At 44.7% G+C, this 24,061-nt stretch overlaps 1 protein-coding gene across 1 annotated transcript in view; it reads right to left on the bottom strand.

Moving 5' to 3' along the window:
• Positions 1-23,694, bottom strand: part of LOC135054943 (uncharacterized) — a 63,672-nt gene extending 39,978 nt beyond the window's left edge. Inside the window, exons 1-2 of the mRNA XM_063958435.1 lie at positions 23,574-23,694; positions 7,593-7,808 (exon numbers count right to left, since the gene is read on the bottom strand). Coding sequence (XP_063814505.1) covers positions 7,593-7,799 — 207 coding nt within the window. The 5' untranslated portion in view covers positions 7,800-7,808; positions 23,574-23,694. The remainder of the gene's footprint in view (positions 1-7,592; positions 7,809-23,573) is intronic.
• Between the last annotated feature and the right edge of the window lie 367 nt (positions 23,695-24,061).

Raw genomic sequence — 24,061 nt, 5'->3', positions numbered from 1 at the left:
ATCGTGGGTATGCACCACAAGTGATGCGTAGATGTCTTCAAAAGGCGAGGAAGATATTTTTGGGAACCTATTAAAAGGGTTCATCCCCCCCAAAAAAAAATAGTGATTTATTCTTCTAAGTTTGACATTCACAATTCACCCAGAAAACATTTTGTAAACATTGGCCCATTCTGAAGTCTGACCCGCCGTTACCTTTCACACATATGAGTCCACCAATGATGGCCTATGGTAGAGGAGCTAATCTTAAACAGATTTTGATGAGACCGTCATTAACACCATATACTAAACTGAATATCACTCAAGTCATGCGTAGCAAACCAGGCTGCTTCTCTTGTAGCAATTGTACTACATGTAGATCTTTGCTCACTGGTCCTACGTTTCCACATCCCCATTCGGGCAAGAGTATAAGAATTAAATTTAATTTGCACTGCAAATTGGATTGTGTGATATACCTGCTCACTTATCCTTGTTGACTTTATTACATTGGTTTAACATCTAGATGTTTTAGAGATCGAATGGCGAATCATCGCACGACTATTAGAGCAGCTATACAGACAGGCACCATGGATAAACCGGTGGCCCGACATTACCTTGCTAGGGGACATCAGGTCTCCAATTTGAAATGTATGCTGATAGACCGGGTCCCTCCAGTGCCTACTGGGGGTGATCGATTACTGGCCCTTAAAAAACAGGAAAGTTTCTGGATTTCACATTTAAACACTGTATCACCCAAAGGTCTTAATGAGACCTCTATGACTATCTTTCTTTGAGTCTTCTTTGGAGTTAGTTTGGTTCCTCACTGTGCCTTGTTAGTTGGTATGATGTATTTTCTGTCTTTTATTCTGAAAAAGTATTGTCAGTTTCACTGACAGTTATAATGCTGTATAATGTTGAATTGATTATACTGATAAGTATTTATATTTATGCATATGTATATGTGCTTATATGTATATTTGTATATGGATATGTACATTTTAGCCTGAATTTTCTCCCAGGTCCCTGACACATGTTTCACACTAATGTGTATGTTACACATTGATGTGTATCATTTATCATATCATTCCTGAACTATTATCAGAGCCGGCCTTAACTAATATGATGCCCTAGGCAAGATTTTGGCTGGTGCCCCCTAGTACCGCCACTAGTTCTGCAGGAGATGCCTGGCATGAGTCAGCTGGCAGCTTTTGTTTATGAAGATGCATCTTATTTGCATTACTTTGTGGCTAGGATGTACAAGCAGCTTCTGCTGATTAAAATGATTTGCAGCATGCCTATATTCTGTGTGCGACTGCGGCGGTATCTGCATACGAAATGCTACATTACAGTGATTTCCAGGAATACACTGTAACATATGCAGATACAGCCACAGTCACACACAGAATATAGGCATGCCGCATATCTTTTTAATCAGCAGAAGCTGCTGGTGACCCTAAGCATACCAAATGCCCTAGGCATTTGCCTAGTTTGCCTATGCCTAAGGCCGGCTCTGACTATTATGTATTGGATACAGTTCTCTAGGGCTGATCACCATTTACTACCTTGAAGAATATATGAATTAACGTTATTTTGCCCTTTAGTCTCACTTGGTTATGCCTGTTGTGGGAGGTGTGTCCTAGAAGGCGTAGTCGTGATTCTGCCTGATGCGGCATTTGGACGCTGTCCAGTACCGCGCGTTGAACGCATGCCGCTTCCGGCATCGGACTTGAGCCGCGTCTTTGATAGCTTGGTAGCTACCTGTTTCTTTGTGTGTCGGGTTGAAATTTAAGTAAGTGTGTAGTTTGCTATTGAGTAGGTTTATGAGAGCTGTGTGATTATGGGCATAAGGCATTGATACGGACGTATTTGCCTGTAACATCTTGCACTTCCAGTCTCAGGGTTTAAAAGGCAGAGTTGGTATTTTGTGTTCAGCGTGGCTCCAACATGGTCTAGTGGGTGATTTGCTCCTTAATTGTAAGTAATCTTGGCTGATTATCTATACCTTTGTGCAGTGCCTAGTGGTTTCCGTGACTATATTTATACACATTTTTGGTTTTCACAGTGTGATGACATTGTGCTATTTGACTATAGATCTTCATGGATGAATTGACTGTTACTAACTTCCTGTGAGTATTAAGCCTCTTGCTGGTTTTGTTATTGTGTTGCAGTCTTGATAGTGATTCATACTACAGTATATATTTTTTACAGTGAGTGAGATATAATAACTGTGTGCTTAAGGGCTACTTTGTCATCGCGCCTAGCTTCCTGTGAGCCAGTTGCTGGATATTGTTGTTGTGAGTACTTGAACCAAGGGTTATTGCTGGTCACCGGTGGCAATCTTCGGGGAGTGAGCATTGTCTTTTTCTGATCTTACTAATCCTATCCAGTGCACGTTTAGGGGTGACATCAGTATTCAATATATCTTTTCCACATGGCTATTTGGATATCTTCCTGTCATTCTGAGCCTTGCTTGTGTGGTCTGCACACTTTCAAATTTTATGAATTTATTAATATGTGTGGGGGCCTGGGAGACTAAGGGGTCTATTTACTAAGCCTTGGATGGAGATAAAGTAGACAGAGATAAAGTAACAGCCAACCACCTCCTAACTGTCATTTTTCAAACCCAGCCTGTGACATGACAGTTAGGAGCTGATTGGCTGGTACTTTATCTCCGTCTGATTTATCTCCATCCAAGGCTTAGTAAATAAACCCCTAAGTGTGTTCTGTTTGTTTTTATCTCTGTACAGTTGAATTATGGGGCAGCAAGAAAATGACAGGCCGGCTACTGTACAACTGGACGGAATTCCTGTAGCATCTGTTATGCTCCCTGGCTGGGTTGAGCAGGAGAAGCCGGATGTTTCGCACTATCAGTTCTGGACTGCACTATTTGTGACTGAGCCACACTTCTGACCCCTGACGAAACAAATGGTTACACCAGCCACCCACGGATACATTGGCGTTTTTTCCTCATCACGGAGAAGTCCACCATCCGCAGGGAAGGCATTGACTATTATTACTCTTAAGGGCTAAGGACGGGTTCCTGTAGCTAATAATTAATAGAGGCATAGTGGAATATACAGTCATTCCATCTATTCAGGAACATTCCATCTATTCAAGAACGGTATCCGGACTCCAGGTCGACAGCACAAAGGTCGACACACCTTAGGTCGACGCCAATTGGTCGACACACCATAGGTCGACGTGGACAAAAGGTCGTCAGGAACAAGGTCGACATGGAAAAAGGTCGACATGAGTTTTTCACAATTTTTTTCTTTTTTTGAACCTTTTCATACTTAACGATCCACGTGGACTACGATTGGAATGGTAAAGTGTGCCGAGCGAAGCGGTAGCGGAGCGAAGGCACCATGCCCGAAGCATGGCGAGCGAAGCAAGCCATGCGAGGGGACGTGGTGCACTAATTGGGGTTCCCGGTCACTCTACGAAGAAAACGACACCAAAAAAACATAAAAAACTCATGTCGACCTTTTTCCATGTCGACCTTGTTCCTGTCGACCTTTTGTCCATGTCGACATTTTGTCCATGTCGACCTAAGGTGTGTCGACCAATTGGCGTCGACCTAAGGTGCGTCGACCTTTGTGCTGTCGACCCTCAGTCCCAGACCCAATTGCAGTCCTCTCCTTCAGTAGAAACAATTAAGAGCTGCAGTAGTTTATAGGCAGATAGTAAATTTTGAATACTTCAGAAATGAAAATATAGTTGATAGTCAGCAGAAGATGCAATGTTCCTGAATAGATGGAATGTTCCTTAATACTGTAGATGGAATATTCCTGAATAGCAGCAGTAGGATCTCTGAAATAAACACAGTTGGTAGTCAGCAGGAATCCAAGGTTTTACCTTGATGGAGAAAAGGTATGTTCTTGAAGGGTCTGGGACCATTATTTGCCAGATAAGATTGCTGCTTTATGAGAATACAATGTATATTTTTGAACGTGGTTTTGACTAGGTACATTGTTTAATAAATTCTGAAAAATAAAAGTGATATATTTTGTTATCTCTAGATTATATTGCTGCTATTTACCCAGTAGATTTGTGCAGGTGCTTGATAAAAGTAAAAAGAGAAACATATTGGCCCTCATTCCGAGTTGTTCGCTCGTTAGCATGCGCAGTTTGCGACTAATCGCTCCGTAGCGAAAAAAAATAAAGAGCGAACAACTCGGAATGACCCCCTTTGTATGTATTAAAAATGGTGACTGAATATCACCTCAATAACTTTTGCTCATACGCATAATATATTTATATATAAGACCACTGAGGTTAGCAACATCCAGCCTCCTCCCAAAGACAGTGGTCCTTCCAAACTCCATAATAAAGTTTTGGGTATCAACACGTATACTGAGCTTCCTTCCACACAGACTTCCTGTTTTTCTGCACAAAAACCACTTTAAAATAAAAACCTTTTCCTCTGTGTTGGAATGCACTATACAGATCATTTTCTGTTGCAACAGCATCAGAACTTCTTCAGGGCTGATGCTACTCTTGGCCGGAACCCTGGACTTGGATATTTTCCCAAACAATGGTTTCCTGGAGGGAAGTCAAGGAATAATGGGGCAGATGTATTAAGCCTGGAGAAGGCATAAAGAAGTGATAAAGCAGTGATAAGTGCAAGGTGATAAACGCACCAACCAGTCAGCTCCTGTCATTTTACATATTGGAGCTGATTGGCTGGTGCGTTTATCACCTTGCACTTATCACTGCTTTATCACTTCTTTATGCCTTCTCCAGGCTTAATACATCTGCCCCAGTCCTATATCCTTTATATCATGTCAACATATCATCCTATCTTGTAGACAAGAAGAACCACTGGTGTTTCTATAATGGTTGCAGTGTGTGCGGTGCACACAGGCCCCTGAGTCCAGAGGGGCCCCCACCGCACACACTGCACCCATTTTTAAAATACTTACCCCTCCGAAGCCCAGCGCCGGCATCCGCAGCGCCGTTAGAACACAGTGAAAATGGCCCAGCGGCCATTTTCACGGAGTTCTGCGCATGCGCAGTAGAGAAATCTCAGGGAAAGTGGCTGCCGCGCCATTTTCCCGGAGACCTGCGCATGCGCAGTAGAGTCTGAGCCCTCTGGTGCTCAGACTCTACAGTGCTCCGCGCAGAGAGGAGGGGGCCCCGAACGGAGGAGGCTGAACACGGGCCTCCTCCTCTCTTAAAATGCCCCTGAGAAGAACGTTGACATAGCCACTGCCGACATGCTAGTCATGGTGACATGATGCATGTCAACACTGGCAGCATGTCGAGCTGATGTACATTGACATAATGAATGTTAAGTAAACATAGCACACTCGTGTCATATAAATCATATATTATACAGCCTCTTGCATGCATTTTACGACACCAAGAAAATTGAAACCATAAAATGTGGCTGATGAGGTCATTCGTAACAGCTTAATGGTAGCACTATAGATTTAGAGCAGACATGCACGTAATGCCAGCCGGCGTCACACTACTGCTACAGTGTTCATGTGAAACGTGACATACTGGTTTTATGGTAGTAAATGCAGCTATACCGTTTCCAGAGGTCATGGTGCTCAAAGCCAAACGTCAATAAAGATCATCATGGCAACTAAAGAAATGGTTCTGGCCGGGCATCTAAGAGTCAACAAATAAACGCAGCAGTGCACATAATGGGGAAGGCATCGCTGCGCTTTCCTCTTCACCTTACCTACATCATGGCAGTACGAATGTGCACATTGTGACAGGATTATGTTGTGCCTCTGTGCTAATGTTGGGATATCCTAATGGCCATTATTTAGGACTCTTACTGGGGCTTCTGGTCCACACATACAGTAAATATTTTGGATGCTGTGGATTTCTCAACCAACAAGCATAGGAGGTAATTCAGAGTTGAGCGCAGCGGCAAATTTGTTAGCAGTTGGGCAAAGCCATGTGCACTGCAGGGGAGGGGGAGGGGGGGGGGGGGGGCGGGGGCAGATATAACATTTGCAGAGAGAGTTAGATTTGGGCGGGTTATATTGTTTCTGTGCAGAGTAAATACTGGCTGCTTTATTTTTACACTGCAATTAATATTTCAGTTTGAACACACCCCACCCAAATCTAGCTCTCTCTGCACATGTTATATCTGCTGCCCCCCCCCCCCCCCACTGTGCACGTGGTTTTGCCCGACTGCTAACAAATTTGTTGCTGCAATCAACTCTGCATTAGGCCCTTAGTCTGTATCAAAGGTTTGGCTGTCTGCTATCATAATGTAGGGAATAGGAATAGAATGACTACATGGAATCAGGAGGACTGATCTACACAGGAAATAGGCGATTCTTTTTTTTTAAAGGTGTTGTGGATTTCTACTGGAGAAGAGGACTGAAAGGGCAGCAGAGAATGTAAGTAAGTACTGTGTGTGTGAGTTGTAATTAATACGCTGTGCGTGTCCTGTGTTTATTGTAATATTTATTTCACATGGGACTACAGGTAATGCCCCACATGCTGGTACTTCTGGAACTAGCATGCAGGGGAGGCTTGCTGGGATCTGTAGTTTCACAGGTAAAAGACAATATTAAATCTATTTTTTTTTACACTTTACTGCTATCAACTCAGCATCCACCACCAAGGGATGCTGGGGATAACCCCAGGCTTCAGCCCTGGCCTTTGGTGCCCTGAAATCCCCGCCCAGGGCTGACTAGTTGGGGGAGGGTAATGCTATGGCCGCCGAGACCAATATAAATGTGTCCCCCAGCTGTGGCACTATGTCTATTCCGACCACATATTTGGAACCAGAACCAGTCCATGAACCTGGTGCTGGTTGTTAAAATACAGGGGGCCCTCAGTAAGTTTTTTCCCTCATATTACTTCAACCAGGACCAGCACAAGGAGCCTGGGGCTGGTTAAACTTTTTCGGTGGGACCACACTTTTTTTTTCTTTTACTTTTTAATTGTTTCTTATTTTTCACAGACAGAAGCATGCACAGATCTCGCTGATCTCTTATGAGATTTTGATAATGTTCTAGGTGCAAGATTACAACTCACACCCTATTCCATTGCCCATTGCGAGTTTTGGGATTGTAGGAAACATGCGAGTTTGCATGTTCCCACACCCTATTACTGTACATTGGTTATTTATTTATTACTAGTTATTTATATAGTGCACACATATATTCCACAGCGCTTTTACAGAGAATATTTGGCCATTCACATCAGTCCCTGCCCCAGTGGAGCTTACAATCTATATTCCCTACCACATGTACACGCACATACATTCACGCTAGGGTTAATTTTTCTATTTTATTTATTTATTTTTTGGGGAGTCAATTAACCTACCAGTATATTTTTGGATTGTGAGAGGGAACTGGGGTACCCAGAGAAAACCCATGCAAGTACGGGGAGAATATACAAACTCCACACAGTTAGGGCCATGGTGGGAGTAGAACCCATGATCTCAGTGCTGTGAGGCAGTAATGCTAACCATTACACCATCCGTACTGCCCTCATTGGTTGAGTTTGCAAAATGTGCAAGCTTAGCACTAAACTTGCACATTTTTACAAACTCGCACCCATTACATCACGCCCCATATGTCATTTTAATTACACGTATCAAAATCAGAAAATCACAAGACTTGTTCTAATATAAGATGCCTTACCCCGAGCCAAAGAGACGTCCCATGAGCAGTCCCTCTGGTCGGCTTTGTCTGTGTAGGAGATTTTGCCTTGATCCGGAGTGCCCGGATGGTGTCCAGCAGACAATCTAAGGCAGATCGCTGATTAATGTTGATGTTGATCACGGTTCCATCTGGAGTCTCACAGGAGACTTTCCCATTCTCAGTGTTTATTGTGCTGACTGGCACCATTGTGTAAAACTAGAGAGAAAGAGGAAAGAGAGAAGTTATTTATTAATAATAAATCTAAACAATATCCTGCAAGAATGTAACATCCACACACACATTAATGCTCTTTAAATACACACAGGCTGATCCTGAATCCCTTCTGATGTTACTGGCACCTGTTAATGCAAGATAGATGGAGAGAGATAAAGTGAATGGAGATAAAGTACCAGCCAATCAGCTCCTAGTTGTCATTTTTCGAACACAGCCTGTAACATGGCAGTTAGGAGATGATTGTCTGGTACTTTATATCTCTCCACTTTATCTCTCTCCAGGCTTTGATAGAGTGTATTTACTCAGATGCCCGATAATGATGTGATAGATTGTTACGATTACTATCAGGGGGAATGAAGTGCTTTTAGGACCATGTACACTGCGGGTGTCCAAAATAATGGGCCGGATGTATTGGAATGTGAGACGGCCGGGTTGATTTTACCTTGTAAACGTTTACTGCTTTAAGAAAACGAATGAGTTCTAATTTACAGTACCGATAAAAGTATTTATGTGAAGTAATAAGACTTCATTAAAGCAACACTGTCACAATTTATATCAATAAATAGCAATTGTTTCCTTTTATAAGTATGTTATACACCAGTCACAGATGCAATTTTTATTGTACCGGAATTTCTTCAATCTTTGTGCTAAGGATTGAAGGATTCAGTAGCATTCGCTACTGAGATGCGATCACATATCCCCACTCACCCCCTCAGTGCGCATGAGCAGGAACCCCTCTGCGCGGATGGGGAGATGTGATTGCATCTCAGTTATGCGAAAGCCTCTGCCTGATTGACAGGAAGAGGCATTTGCGGAATGGTGCGGCATTGCGGAGGCAGTGATGTGCCATTGAATAGGTATGGTGGCGGAAACGGGGGCAGATGCGGGGTGGCCGGTGTGACTTAGAAAATGGCCGCCCTGTGCCTGCCTTGGCAGCCGGGCTGTGGAGACAGGGGGACATCAACAAATTAGCAATGTGTTCGCAATTGTATTGCGATTGCATCACTGCTGGGTATTTGCATGCTGGGCGGCCTCCAGCATGCATCGCAGACAGTTGCAGTTTTGCTAAAATACTGTAAAAGTGCAAAAAAAGCAGCCAGTATTTACTATGCACAGAAACAATATAGGTGGTACAGAGCCGGCCCTAGCCAATATGATGCCCTAGGCAAGATTTTGGCTGGTGCCCCCTAGCACCACCGCTGGTTCCGCCTCTGACCTTGCACCTCTTTCCCAGCACCATCACCCCTCATCCATAGCAGTCCTTATTTTGGGGTTTGTACCCACTATATTTTAAAAAGGAACAGTTCGTACATTTGGCACACAGCCCAAAAAGGGGTGTGTTTTTGCTGGCAAGGGGCATGGCCACACAATAGTAACCCCAATTCCAATTACGCCAAACAGTACTGCAACTTTATTCACATTTGATCATGCGATAGCATCCATAATTCATATTACATCCCACAGTAGTATCACTTTACCTTATAAACGTTACTCCTCACAGTAGAGCCCCTTATTCACATTACATCACACTGACTTGCTCCTTATTCACATTACACCACACCTATTGCTCTTTATTCACATTAGACGACACAGTAGTGCCCTTTCTATACACAACGCCACATAGTAGAGCACCTTATACACATAATGCCACACAGTGATGTCCCTTACACATATGAAACACATTATTAATGTCCTTATAAACATAATGCGCCTTACACATTATGACAACCTTTATTAATGTCCTTTTACACGTAATGTCCCTTACACATATGCCGCACATTATTAATGCCCTTATACACATAATGACAAACATAGTGCCCCCTACACATTTGCTGCACATTATTAGTGCCCCTATACACATAATGACACACATACAGTAGTACCCTGTTACACATATGCCGCACATTATTAATGCCCTTATACACATAATGACACACACAGTGCCCCTTACACATATGTTGCACATTATTAATGCTTTTTTACATGACACACATAATGCTCCTTACACATATTCCGAACACTACTGCACAACCAACCCACTCGCATGCACACAGCCACTAACACTGTGACCTCTGCCTCTGCTTGAATACAGATGTGTCCTCATAAATCTTGCCTCAATGCTAACGTCGAGCACATTTTATTTATTAAAATGCATCTTATTTGCATTGCTATGTGGCTAGGATGCACAAGCAGCTTCTTCTGATTAAAATGATATGCAGCATGCCTATATACTGTGTGAGACTGTGGCTGTATCTGCATATGAAATGCTACACACAGAAAATAGGCATGCCGCATATCATTTTAATCAGCAGAAGCTGCTGATGCCCATAGGCATATCAAATGCCCTAGCAATTGCCTAGTTTGCCTATGCCTATGGCCGGCTCTGGGTGGTCATTCCGAGTTGATCGCACGTAGTAGCAACTTTTTGCTGCTCGTGCGATCAACTAGACGCTGGCTATGGGGGAGTGTATTTTACCATAGAAGGGCTGCGAACGCTTGTGCAGTCCTGCTATGCTAAAAACGTTTTGTGCAGAACAAGACTAGCCCTGCATCTACTTACCCAGTGCGACGGATCCAGCGATGAAGGTCCCAGCTGTGACGTCAGACATCCGCCCTCCAAACGCCCGAACACACCTGCGTTCGCCTTACCACACCCGGGAAACGGTGAGTAGACGCCCGATCCTCCTTCCCGCTGTCAATCTTCTTGCGATCAGGCCTGCGATCTCTTTCTTTGGTCCTGGCGTCGTTGCCCAGCGACTGCTGTGATGGCTAATGTCATTGCATCATTGGATTGATCTCGGAAGCCCAACAACCATTTGATGCCAGGTTTCCGATGTCCGTCCCTAGTGCAGCTCCCCTCTGCTTGCCTACGCCCTCAGGAGTTCTCCTCCGCCCCTTTCCTCTGAGAGAAATCACACACAATTCCTCTGTATCACTGCACCCCTCTGTCTCTCCTCTGTGAGTGATACCTGTCTATAACTATTAACTTTAGTGTCTCAACAGTTTTTTTTAAACAAAAGTTAAATGTAGTTCTAATATATATATATATATATATATATATATATATATATAACTACTATATAAAAGTGAAAACTTGTCCTTCTGTCTGTCTTTCTATACAAATCCACAGTTTACAAGTGAAGATCATGAAATTTTACTTACAAGTGTATTAAAATACGGTGGAGACAACTTAAAAAAAAATTGAAATCCCCTAGGGGGGAACAGCAGCACAGAGTATATCAGGTAACAGCATAACTCCGGAATTGCTGGAGCAATGTACTCAGAAATTGGTACACATATGCCTTACAATCTGGGAACAAACACTGTGGGAGTCAGACACCCCTAGCACCCCTAGGGGTGAGGCAGCAGCACAGAGTATTTCAGCAGACATGATACAAGCTCTGGAATGCCTGCAGCAATTTACAAAAAACTTGGTACACATATGACTTATACACTGGGAACAAATTCTGTGGAGGTTAGACACCCTTAGCACCCCTAGGGGAGGGACAGCAGCACAGAGTATTTCAGGAGACAGCATAATTCCCGAATGCCTGCAGCAATTTACAACAAACTTGGTACACATATGACTTATACTCTGGGAACAAATTCTGTGGGGGTTAGACACCCCTAGGGGTGGGACAGCAGCACAGAGTATTTCAGGAGACAGCATAACTCCCGAATGCCTGGACCAACTTACAACAAGCTTGGTACACATATGCCTTACAATCTGGGAACAAACACTGTGGTGGGAAGACACCCCTAGCACCCCTAGGGGTGGGACAGCAGCACAGAGTATTTCAGCAGACAGAATAACTCTGGAATGCCTGCAGCAATTTACAACAAACTTGCTACACATATGACTTACAGGCTGGCAACAAACACTGTGGGGGTCAGACACCCCTAGCACCCCTAGGGGTGGGACAACAGCACAGAGTATGTCAGCAGACAGCATAACTGTGGAAGGTCTGGAACAATTTACACCAAACTTGGTATACATCTGACTTACAATATGGGAACAAACTCTGTGGGGTTAGACACCCCTAGCGGTGGGACAGCAGCACAGAGTATTTACATGTCGGTATTTTGACCTTGTCTGTATTTTAAATGTCAGTATTTTGTCCGTGTCGGGATTTTGACCTTGTTGGGATTTTGACCGTCGGTCAATTGCTGTAGGGATTTCGAACATCGGGATTTTGATTGTCGGTAAATTGACTGCATCCCCTGTCATGTGACTGTCAATCATGCAATGACACAGGAGTTGTTCTAAACACATCACCTAAACATATCCATGGGCGCTTTATGGCTATCATCTAGCAGTGCAGCATTGTAAATCCTAGTCAAAGTTTTTCCCCATGAGTAAAACCAATACAGATACTGTATGAGTAAATATGTAACGCCTGGAGATAATATCCCAGCTACAAATACTGACACCCACACACCTGGTATTTTACTGCTTACCTTTAAAGTCCTTCTAAATGTAGTTACTTTTTAAAACATTAGTAAACATGGTTTCATAAGCTAGAGATTATTACTTCTGCAATATCGGAAGAGGGTAAAAGCCTGATCCACGCTAAATATACAGAGCAGGCTGGATACATACATATATACAGTATAGAAAATGCATGATTACAGTAAACACACAAAAAGATGGATCCACACAAAATTAGCACAAATAATCAAAGCGTTAGTTTGGGGTGGATCAGGATGTACCTGTGTGATTTTGTGTGGATCTGGGTAGTTTTGGGTGTATATGGGCTGAATTTAGCTTTGATCTTTATTTCTATGTATTTAGCATTGACCCAACTTTTCCTGTAGACTACGTATGGAGGTGGCTTTTATGGTGGATCTAGTTAGTTCTGTGCATTTGGAATGCATTCAGCTCTGTTTATTTAATATGGATACAGCAGGTAGTGGCTTTTACCCACACAACACAATATAGGTGTTCATTCCGAGTTGTTCGCTCGCTAGAAGTTTTTAGCAGCCGTGCAAATGCTATGCCGCCTCCCACTGGGAGTATATTTTAGCTTAGCAGAAGTGCGAACGAAAGGATCGCAGAGTGGCTACAAAGTTTTTTTTGTGCAGTTTCAGAGTAGCTCAAAACCTACTTAGCGCTTGCGATCACTTCAGACTGTTCAGTTCCTGTTTTGACGTCACAAACACGCCCTGCGTTCACCAAGCCACGCCTGTGTTTTTTCGGACACTCCCTGAAAACGGTCAGTTGACACCCATAAACGCCCTCTTCCTGTCAATCACTCTGCGGCATCCAGTGCGACTGAAAAGCATCGCTAGACCTTGCGTGAAACTACATCGTTCGTTGTAATAGTACGTCACGCGTGCGAATTACGCCGCCTATACATGCGCAGAAGTGCCATTTTTTTCCTCATCGCTGCACAGCGAACGAATGCAGCTAGTGAACAACTCGGTATGACCACCATAATCTCAAGTTATACCAATAAATATCCAAAAGCAATGGCTTCAGGAAGTTTCACTCTTGTAAAGTCCCATCAGGTTAGAGCAGTGGTTCCCAAACTGTGTACCTAGGCACCCTGGGGTGCTGTGAGGCTCTTGCAGGGGTGCCTTGGGTTGGTGGTCCAGGACCAAATCAAATTATTTATGGTCAAAGTGATAGGCAAACCCAGTGCTAATGTCTGCCAATCGTAAAACATGTGGACATTCAGAAGCACAATTGTACACTGCCACATAACTGACCCGAAGGATAACAGGTAGGCACAGTTTACTTAATGTGTTTCCAAATTTATCAGAAACTTTTGGCCTATGGGTGCCATGAAATAATACTGAAACTCTAGGGCGCAGTGATTCATGGAAGTTTGGGAACCACTGACTTAGAGACTAACCGAATAACATGGGCTTGAGATCAATAATTTAACACCTCCAGCTAGTCTGTCAATGGCTGGTATTCCATAGAGGCAATCAGCAATCATTACAACTGGTGTCCCTGTCCTGAATTCCATGATGATCAGCAGCCCCATTTTCCAGGAGAGAAGAGAGCTTATGAGCCTGGGAGGCAGGGGTGTATCTTCCTATTGCCAGGGGCGCCGGCCATGGGGACGGGGGGGGGGGGGGGAGGGGGTATGCCAGGGGGTAGAATGACATAGTAGTTCTCCCTGAGTACATCTCTTAGCTAGCAGTGCTCATCCACTGCCGGACTCTCAGAAGCGTATTGAACTCTGACACTCTCTGTGACTACGGTCACAATGATGGTGAATATAGCCAGGGAGCGGGGCACTTCCAGGTATGGGGAGGGGCGAGGCACCTCCTCTTCCTCATCCGCTCCCCTTCTCATTGGTCCTACGCAGTCTGTCATCAAACATCAGCCACTACAATCAGCACCAGTCAGCAGTGCAGCATGAGCACACCTGTACATTTTCTGTGGTACCGTAGCTGCACGGCATGGTCTATCCTGGCAGTCTGAATCACAGGTTACAAAGAGCTCTGTATGGAGAGGTATCTAGACCAGTGTGTTGAGACTACAAGTCCCAGCACACCTTGTCAACTTGATTTGCTGGGACATGTAGTGCCATCACACCTAGAGATGGGTTTTTAACTATGTATGTGTGCATATATCCCCTCGATGTCCCTGCCTGCACCATCCCTGTAACTGCACCCTCAGTGACACTGCCCATAAACTCCTGTAATTCCATCTCAGTGTTCTTGCCCGCACTCTTCCCATAATTACCCCTCAGTATCCCTGCACGCAACCTCCCCGTGTCCCTACCCACACACTACTCGTCATTCCCCCTCAGTCTCCCTGCCTGCACCCTCCCCGTAATTCCACCTCAGTGTCCCTGCACGCACCCTCCTCGTAATTCCATCTCAGTGTCCCTACCCGCACCCTCCTCATAATTCCTCCTCAGTGTCCCCGCCTGCACCCTCTTTGTAATTCTCCCTCAATGTTCCTGACCTCGGCCTCCCTGTGACTCCCCCCTCAGTGTCCCTGCCCGCACACTCCTGTAATTCCCTCTTAGTGTCCCTTCCCGCACCCTTCCGGTAATTGTCCCTCAGTGTCCTTGACCTCAGCCTCCCTGTAGCCCCACCCTCTCATTTTCCATACCCGAACCCTCACTGTAATTCCCCATTAGTGTCCCTGACCTCAGCCTCCCTGTGACTCCCCCCTCAGTGTCCCTGCCCACACCCTCCTGTAATTCCACCTCAGTGTCCCCGCCTGCACCCTCTCTGTAATTCTCCCTCAGTGTTCCTGACCTCAGCCTCCCTGTGACTCCCCCGTCAGTGTCCCTGCCTGCACACTCCTGTAATTCCCTCTTAGTGTCCCTTCCCGCACCCTCCCTGTAATTGTCCCTCAGTGTCCTTGACCTCAGCATCCCTGTAGCCCTTCCCTCTCATTTTTCATACCCAAACCTGTTTTGTTCATATGTTTGTAAATCCAGTCATCAGGACACAGAGATGTGAGTTCACTGCTGTGCTGTTTATTCCATCGCCAACTCCAGGCACACACACACTGGACCACCCACTTCCCAGCATCCCCCTGGTCCCAGGGACCATCACTGAAGATTCAGGCTTACACAGATTAGTAAGGGAGTGTCTACAAATATTAAGCATACACTAACATCACATCCTCTTTCTTTAAAGATAAGCCCTGGACGCTTCAATGCAACAATTAACAACGTCATATTAAGAACATCATCTAACACATTTCAATGAGTCTCTCAGGTCTGCATATTTCCCTTTTGGGTCTCTCATACACAGTCTGTGTTTCATCGACCATGTTGGACCTTTCTAGAATCGTGGTTTGTTCACCATTATGAGGATCATCATACATGTCAGATGAAGGGTATTCTTCAGTCATGTTGTCTTCATTATGGTTAGGTTGAGATCTTAAATCCACCCGATTTCTTCTTACTTCCGTTCCACGCTCTGTACGTATAGTATAAGATCTTGGTGCTACTTGTGCTTGCACAATACCTTTCTGCACCCAAATACCTTTCTCGTGATCTCTGAGACGGACTTGGTCACCCAATTTTAGATCAGATAAGCTTTATGCTCGCCTGTCATGGAAGAGTTTCTGTTTCGCCTGTTGACGTTCCTTACTCAGTCTGACCAACGCTGAGTTATGTGTATTAAGCAGTACATCATGTATCGGGAGATTTGCTCTAATCCTCCTTCCCATCAGCATTTGTGCAGGAGAAAGTCCATTCTGTAAAGGTGTACTGCGGTAGATTAAAAGACTTTTGTAGAAATCTTCTTTACCTTCTTGAGCTTTTTTCATGAGACTCTTTACAGTTTTTACTGAACTTTCCACCAACCCATTTGAGCGTGGATAGTGGGGACTTGACGTAGTATGCACAAATTCCCACTCATCAGCAAATTGTCTAAATTCAGCACTGGAAAACCGAAGACCATTGTCAGTGAACACTTCCATAGGAACACCATGCCTTGCAAAGATTGACTTCATGCAATTGATTACAGCTTTACTAGTAGTTGTATGTAGTGTCTTCACCTCAGGGTAGAGTAATAATCAGTCACGACAATGTACGTTTTCCCATTACAATCAAACAAATCTGCGCCAATCTTCTGGTACGGTCCCTCTGGCACTGCGTGAGGACTCAGTGGCTCGACTTGTTGTTTCGGTCTATACGTAAGACATAATTCACATGTAGCTGTAGTCTTGGTTCATTCTTGGCCAATACATAACTTCACGCGCTCTCCGCTTACATTTTTCTTCTCCTAAGTGGCCTTCATGTATCTTGCACAGCATAGTTTTTCTTAGTCATGCAGGTATGACAAACCTATTGCCTTTGTAAATAATACCGTCGACAACTGTAAGGTCACTGCGGTACATCCAATAATCATGGATAGACAGCGGGCACGCATGTTTTTCTGCTGGCCAACCTTTCAGAATGATATATTTCAACACTTTCATTGTGTCATCTGTCTCAGTTTCTTTCCTAATCTGTTCTTGGCTTGCAAGAGACACTGGTAGAGAAGCTACGATCAAATTAACATAGGCTTCTATCTGTTCATCCATCAGACTTTTGGAACCTTCACTTTTGTCCACAGTACGAGAAAGTGTATCAGCAATGTACATGTATTTGCCGGGACAGTACAGCAAGTGTACATCATATTTCTGTAGTCTGATAAGCATTCGTTGAATTCTCATGGGACAGTCATGTAATGATTTAGTCATGATAGCTATCAATGGCTTGTGGTCAGTTTCCACTGTAAATGTTTGACCATACACAAACTGATGAAATCGCTCACATGCATATGTGATCGCTAGAAGTTCCTTTTCTTTTTGCAGGATCAAAGAATTTTAGCACTGGTTGCTCTGTAATGATCTGTTTTAAGTTTTGCCAAATTTCTTCTTGTTCATGTGACCACATCCACTCGTTATCTTTGTCCAACAACCATCTAAGAGAGGCTGTTTGTTCAGAGAGTTGAGAAATAAACTTTCCTAAGTAAGTAATCATCCCTAGGAATCTTCTGACGTCGTCTTTGTTGTTAGGACGTTCCATGTTCACTATGGCTGATATTTTCCTTGGGTCTGGTTTTACACCTTGATCCGAGACCACGTCGCCCATAAAGGTAAGTGTATTGACGCCAAATTCACATTTGTCCTTGTTTAGCTTTAGATTCACATTCTTGACAAGTTCCATTACTTGTCTCAATCTAGAATCATGTTCTTCCTTTGTAGATCCCCAGACAATAATGTCATCCATCATTGTTTCAACACCTGGAATATGGTCAAAAATCATGTGTATCTTTTTGTGATATACTTCTGGAGCAGACAATATTCCATATGGTAGTCGAAGAAATCTGTATCTACCTTCTGGTGTATTAAATGTACAAAGCTTTGAGCTGGCCTCATCTAGCTTCATTTGCCAGAATCCTGAAGATGCGTCCAATTTACTGAACTATTTTGCTCCCGCAAATTGCAACATGATTTCATCTCTGGTTGGTAGTTTGAAATGTTCTCGTTTAATAGCTTTGTTTAAATCTCTGGGGTCTAGACATATTCTGAGTTATCCATTTTTCTTTTCAACAATTACTAAGGAGCTTACCCATTCAGTAGGCTCATCAACTTTCTGTATCACACCCAAGGCTTCCATGCAATTTAACTCTTGTTTCAGTTTTTCTCTCAGCGCAAACGGCACTTTTCTACAGGGGTGTATCACTGAAGAAACTTGTGTGTCTATATTTATTTTATGCTCTCCAGGCAAACAACCTAGACCTTCAAACAAGTCTCTGTATTCTGTAAACATCGATTTGCAGTCATCTTCTACTTGTGATGTCACCATAAAAACTTTCTTTAGCAAGCTTAGTTTCTCACAGGAACTTAATCCTAGAATCGGTTGCACATTTTTATCCACAATCAGTAGAGATGTTTTAAACTGTTGTCCCTTATATTTCAGTGGCACTAAGCATGTACCTTTCACAGGAATTTCCTCCCCAGTGTAACCTGTAACTTTCACTTTGGCTGGATGAATTTTAGGTTTTACTCTAAAAGTCTTATAGTCTTGAAACAATATTAAATTCACCTGCGCGCCAGTATCAAGCTTAAAGGGAATAACAATCTCGTTCACAGTTAAAGGGACAATCCATTCTTTCTTATCTGCACTGCAAAGTTCAATGCAATCCACAAAGAATTCCTCTGTTTTTTTAATAGCATGCACTTTGGTTTCACTTTTCATTTTACAGCATTTGGCAAAGTGATTAAGTCTACCACATTTCATGCAGGTTTTACCATAAGCCGGGCACATTTTAGGATTGTGAGCATTTCCACATCTACTACACATTTCCTTATTAGACTGTGGCTTAGACTGCTTCATTCTTGAGAATGGAGGTTTGCTTGGCTCTGTTTTCTGTACTACATATACAGCAGCATCAGCGTCCTTGTGTAACTTTTTGGCTTGAAATCTAGTTATTTCTGCAGATCTACACATAGTCACTGCCTTTTCTAGTGTTAGGTCTTGCTCTCTCAGCAATCTCTCTCTGAGTCCATTATCAGGTATTCCACAGACAATATGATCTCTAATCAGTGAATCCTTTAAATCACCAAACTCACAGGTTTTACTGAGTGATTGCAGCTCTGTAACATACTGATCAAATCCATCTACAGACTTCTGATCACATGTGAAAAACTTATATCTTTCATATGTCACATTTTTCCTTGGCACAAAGTAATCTTCAAACTTTTGCATTATAGAAGATAGCACCATATTCTGCCCCTCATCAAACTGAAAACTATTATAAATGTCCAGCCCATCCTCTCCTATCACATGGAGGGAAATGGATGCCTTTGTTTTGCCAGCCTCTGTATCAGCTCCACATGCAGCAAGATATATATTAAACCTTTGCTTAAATCTTTTCCAGTTTTCAGACAAGTTACCAGACATCAGCATGCCGGTTGGAGGAGCTAGTTTATCCATGGTTACTCACTGTTTGAAGATAGGAGCACACAGCAGGCTTTGCAGACACTGAGTATCACAGCCTTACAGACTTCTGCAAGAATCTTTCACACTCTGAGAGCACTAGCAGTCCAAGTTAAACTTCTTCTAATACCATGTTTATTCATACATTTGTAAATCCAGTCATCAGGACACAGAGACATGTGAGTTCACTGCTGTGCTGCTTATTCCACCACCAACTCCAGGCACCCACACACTGGACCACCCACTTCCCAGCATCCCCCTGGTCCCAGGGACCATCACTGAAGATTCAGGCTTACACAGATTAGTAAGGGAGTGTGACAAATATTAAGCATTCTAATACACTATCACAAAACCCTCCCTGTAATTCCCCTTAGTGTCCCTGACCTCAGCCTCCCTGTGACTCCCCCCTCAGTGTCCCTGCCCACACCCTCCTTTAATTCCCTCATAGTGTCCTTTCCCGCACCCTTCCTGTAATTGTCCCTCAGTGTCCTTGACCTCAGCCTCCCTGTAGCCCCTCCCTCTCATTTTCCATACCCGATCCCTCCCTGTAATTCCCCATTAGTGTCCCTGACCTCAGCCTCCCTGTGACTCCCCACTCAGTGTCCCTGCCCTCACCCTCCTGTAATTCTACTTCAGTGTCCCTGCCCGTACCCTCCCCGTAATTCCCTCTCAGTCTCCCTGCCCGCACCCTCCTCGTAATTCCTCCTCAGTGTCCCCGCCTGCACCCTCTCTGTAATTCTCCCTCAGTGTTCCTGACCTCAGCCTCCCTGTGACTCCCCGTCAGTGTCCCTGCCAGCACACTCCTGTAATTCCCTCTTAGTGTCCCTTCCCGCACCCTCCCTGTAATTGTCCCTCAGTGTCCTTGACCTCAGCCTCCCTGTAGCCCCTCCCTCTCATTTTCCATACCCGATCCCTCCCTGTAATTCCCCATTAGTGTCCCTGACCTCAGCCTCCCTGTGACTCCCCACTCAGTGTCCCTGCCCTCACCCTCCTGTAATTCTACTTCAGTGTCCCTGCCCGTACCCTCCCCGTAATTCCCTCTCAGTCTCCCTGCCCGCACCCTCCTCGTAATTCCTCCTCAGTGTCCCCGCCTGCACCCTCTCTGTAATTCTCCCTCAGTGTTCCTGACCTCAGCCTCCCTGTGACTCCCCGTCAGTGTCCCTGCCAGCACACTCCTGTAATTCCCTCTTAGTGTCCCTTCCCGCACCCTCCCTGTAATTGTCCCTCAGTGTCCTTGACCTCAGCCTCCCTGTAGCCCCTCCCTCTCATTTTCCATACCCGAACCCTCCCTGTAATTCCCGTTAGTGTCCCTGACCTCAGCCTCCCTGTGACTCCCCCCTCAGTGTCCCTGCCCACACCCTCCTTCAATTCTACCTCAGTGTCCCTGCCCGTACCCACCCCGTAATTCCCCCTCAGTGTCCCTGCCCGCACTCCTGTAATTCCCCTTCAGTGTCCCTACCCACACCCTCCCTGTAATTGCCCCTCAGTGTCCCTGCACGCACACTTCTGTAATTCCCCCTCAGTGTCCCTACCAGAGGCGGATTGGCCATAAGGTTTACAGGGAAGATTCCCAATGGGTCGACGCACCCGTGGGGCCTGTTTTGTTTGAGGACATGTGGTCCTTTTTATTGACATAATGAATAAGATGCAAAAAAATTTGTATATATGAAAATTACTTTGCCACTTAGCCTGTGATTGCAGATGATCTAGTGTATGCTCTGTCTGCCTGCTTGGCTGACATATAAGATTGAGTGAATAGTGATTGGGATTCGCGGTTGGTGGAATAAGCAAGAAAATATATCTTTCTAAAGAATTATATAGTTTCCTAAATTCTGAAGGTGTATCATATAATGTGCTCATAATATTTAATTTTATTTCTTTTTAACTTTCCCCGTTGATGCTGGACATGTCCACTATCTGGAAAGTCTTGGGGGGAGGGTGCTGCTGCCATGGCCCATGGCTAGACCTTACACCTCTGGTGCTGTCCATGTGGGGCCACTAGTACAAATTTTTCCAGGGCTGCTTTTTGTTCCCAATCCGCCCCTGGTCCCTGCCCACACCCTCCCTGTACTTGCCCCTCAGTGTCCCTGACCTCAGCCTCCCTGTAAGTCCTCCACCTCATTGTCCCTACCCGCACCTTCCCTGTAATTCCCCCTCAGTGTCCCTGCCTCACCCTCCCTGTACTTGCCCCTCAGTGTCCCTGACCTCAGCCTCCCTGTAAGTCCTCCACCTCATTGTCCCTACCCGCACCTTCCCTGTAATCCTCCCTCAGTGTCCCTGACCTCAGCCTATCTGTAACTCCCCCCCCCCCCCCCATGTCTCTGGGTGGGGGAGGTGGGGGGCGCCAGTTCCTTACTTTGCCAGGGGAGCTCAGACCCCTAGATACACCTCTGCTGGGAGGTTATGGACCTCTTTCAGTAAGGATTGTAAATTCTGCTAAGCAGCAGAATTTACAATCCATTTGCTTGCATGCTGGGGGCCTCCCATTACAGGGCAAAACCGCCCAGCATGCAGCCCACCGTCCAACCAATGCGATCACGCTGAAATTGCAATCGCACTGCAATTTCAGCGTGATCACTGAAATTGTGGATGCCTCCTGCTGTCGCAGCATGGCTGTGACTGAGGGTGTGGATCATTAGATCGACAGTGTCTAGGTCGACAATGTTTAGGTCGACCACTATAGGTCAACAGTCACTAGGTCGATAGGGTTGGAAGGTCGACAGGGTTTCTATGTCGACATGTGCTAGCTCAACAGGTCTAAAGGTCGACATGAGGTTTTTTTTTTTGGGTGTCGTTTTCTTCGTAGAGTGACCGGGATCCCAATTAGTGCACCGCGTCCCCTGGCATGGCTCGTGGCTTTGCTCGGCACAGATTACCATTCCAATCGTAGTCCATGTGGATTGTTAAGTATGAAAAAGTTAAAAAAAGAAAAAAAAATTAAAAACTCATGTCGACCTTTTGACCTGTCGACCTAGCACATGTTGACCTAGAAACCTTGTCGACCTTCCAACCCTGTCGACCTAGTGACTGTTGACCTATAGTGGTCGACCTAGACAGTGTCGATCTTCAGACCGGATCCCGTGACGGCAGGAGGCCTGCCACAATCTTTTTGATCAGAGGGCTGCTTGTGACATCCCGTAGCAGCTCCCAATAACGCCACCACCATGCCCCCATTCCTTAGCCGTCGCCCCCGCAATGCTCCGTCTCTGCCTTGGAAATGGAGCATTGCTGCCCCACAGACGTCTCTGCCTGTCAATCAGGCAGAGGCATTCGCATTTACTGCGGGTTACCCGCAGTAAATGTGGGCGCATGCACTGGATGGGCCCTGCGCATGTGACCGCTGGGCGAATGCAGAAATTCCGGTTGGATCGCGATTTGCAAACTTTGGGGGTCATTCCGAGTTGTTCGCTCGCAAGCTGCTTTTAGCAGATTTACTCACGCTAAGCCGCCGCCTACTGGGAGTGAATCTTAGCACCTTAAAATTGCGAACGACGTATTCGCAATATTGCGATTACACCTCTCTTAGCAGTTTCTGAGTAGCTCCAGACTTACTCGGCATCTGCGATCAGTTCAGTGCTTGTCGTTCCTGGTTTGACGTCACAAACACACCCAGCGTTCGCCCAGACACTCCTCCGTTTCTCCAGCCACTCCCGCGTTTTTCCCAGAAACGGTAGCGTTTTTTCACACACACCCATAAAACGGCCAGTTTCCGCCCAGAAACACCCACTTCCTGTCAATCACATTACGATCGCCTGAACGATGAAAAAGCCGTGAGTAAAATTCCTAACTTCATAGCAAATTTACTTGGCGCAGGCGCAGTGCGAACATTGCGCATGCGCACTAAGCAGAAAATCGCTGCGATGCGAAGAAATTTACCGAGCGAACAACTCGGAATGACCACCTTTGTTCTAGCAGAATATAGATGGGATTTGCTGTATACAAACATTCAGCTAGACATACTATAACTCATACTATAACATGGATCCCGGTGGCCAGAATACCGACGCCGGGATCCCAACCACCAGAATGCTGGTATATATCACCCCATACTCAACTGCTCAACCAAATTTCTTTTACATGCAAATACATTTTCTTAAAAGCTTTTTTTTTTTTTTTTTTTATTATTATTATAGCATAATTTCTATGTATTATGTAGATGCATCCTATTATGACGCACTGTTCTGAAACTATTTACAGATTTGGTTGAGCAGTTGAGTATGGGCTGAATATATATATATATATATATATAATAAATAACCTATTAAAAAGATACACTGTAGAGCACAGCATCTGTGTATAGTGCAGTGGGAACAGGAATACAATACAGTATAATACTCACTATCAGTCCAGCAGACGCACAGTCACTGTTTCCGTCCCTCTCTCCCTGTCCGCCAGCCCAGCACTAACTGCACATACACTTGTGCCAAGTAGCTGAGCTTTGTATTGTAAGTAAACAGCCTGTAACAGAGAAGGTGCAGCTGGGGAAAAGGCCGGCACTTACTGGATACGGTGGAAGGATATGGGAGGAATGAGCAGCCTTGAGAGGACTATTTTTTTCTTCAGCCTCTCCAGTTTATTTTCTATTGTTCATATGCAATAGAATAGTGTAGCCTAGTAGCTTATTTAATATAATTGAATTAGCAAAGATCTAGGGAGCACATTTACAAAATAAGGAAACCTATTTTTGCTTGTTAAACAAACTCAGGCAAGTTACACATATTTGTTATCTAGAAATGAATAGTGAAAAACTTGTACAGCCGATATTTCCATGTTTTAGAATGTAGAACTTTTAAAGGGTATGTAGTTATTATGTCGGCATTCTGACAT

Source organism: Pseudophryne corroboree, chromosome 3 (assembly GCF_028390025.1).
Source record: "Pseudophryne corroboree isolate aPseCor3 chromosome 3, aPseCor3.hap2, whole genome shotgun sequence".
NCBI classification, from domain to species: Eukaryota; Metazoa; Chordata; class Amphibia; order Anura; family Myobatrachidae; genus Pseudophryne; species Pseudophryne corroboree.
The sequence above is the reverse complement of the archived record's forward strand: the minus strand, read 5'-3'. Positions and strand labels throughout refer to the sequence as shown.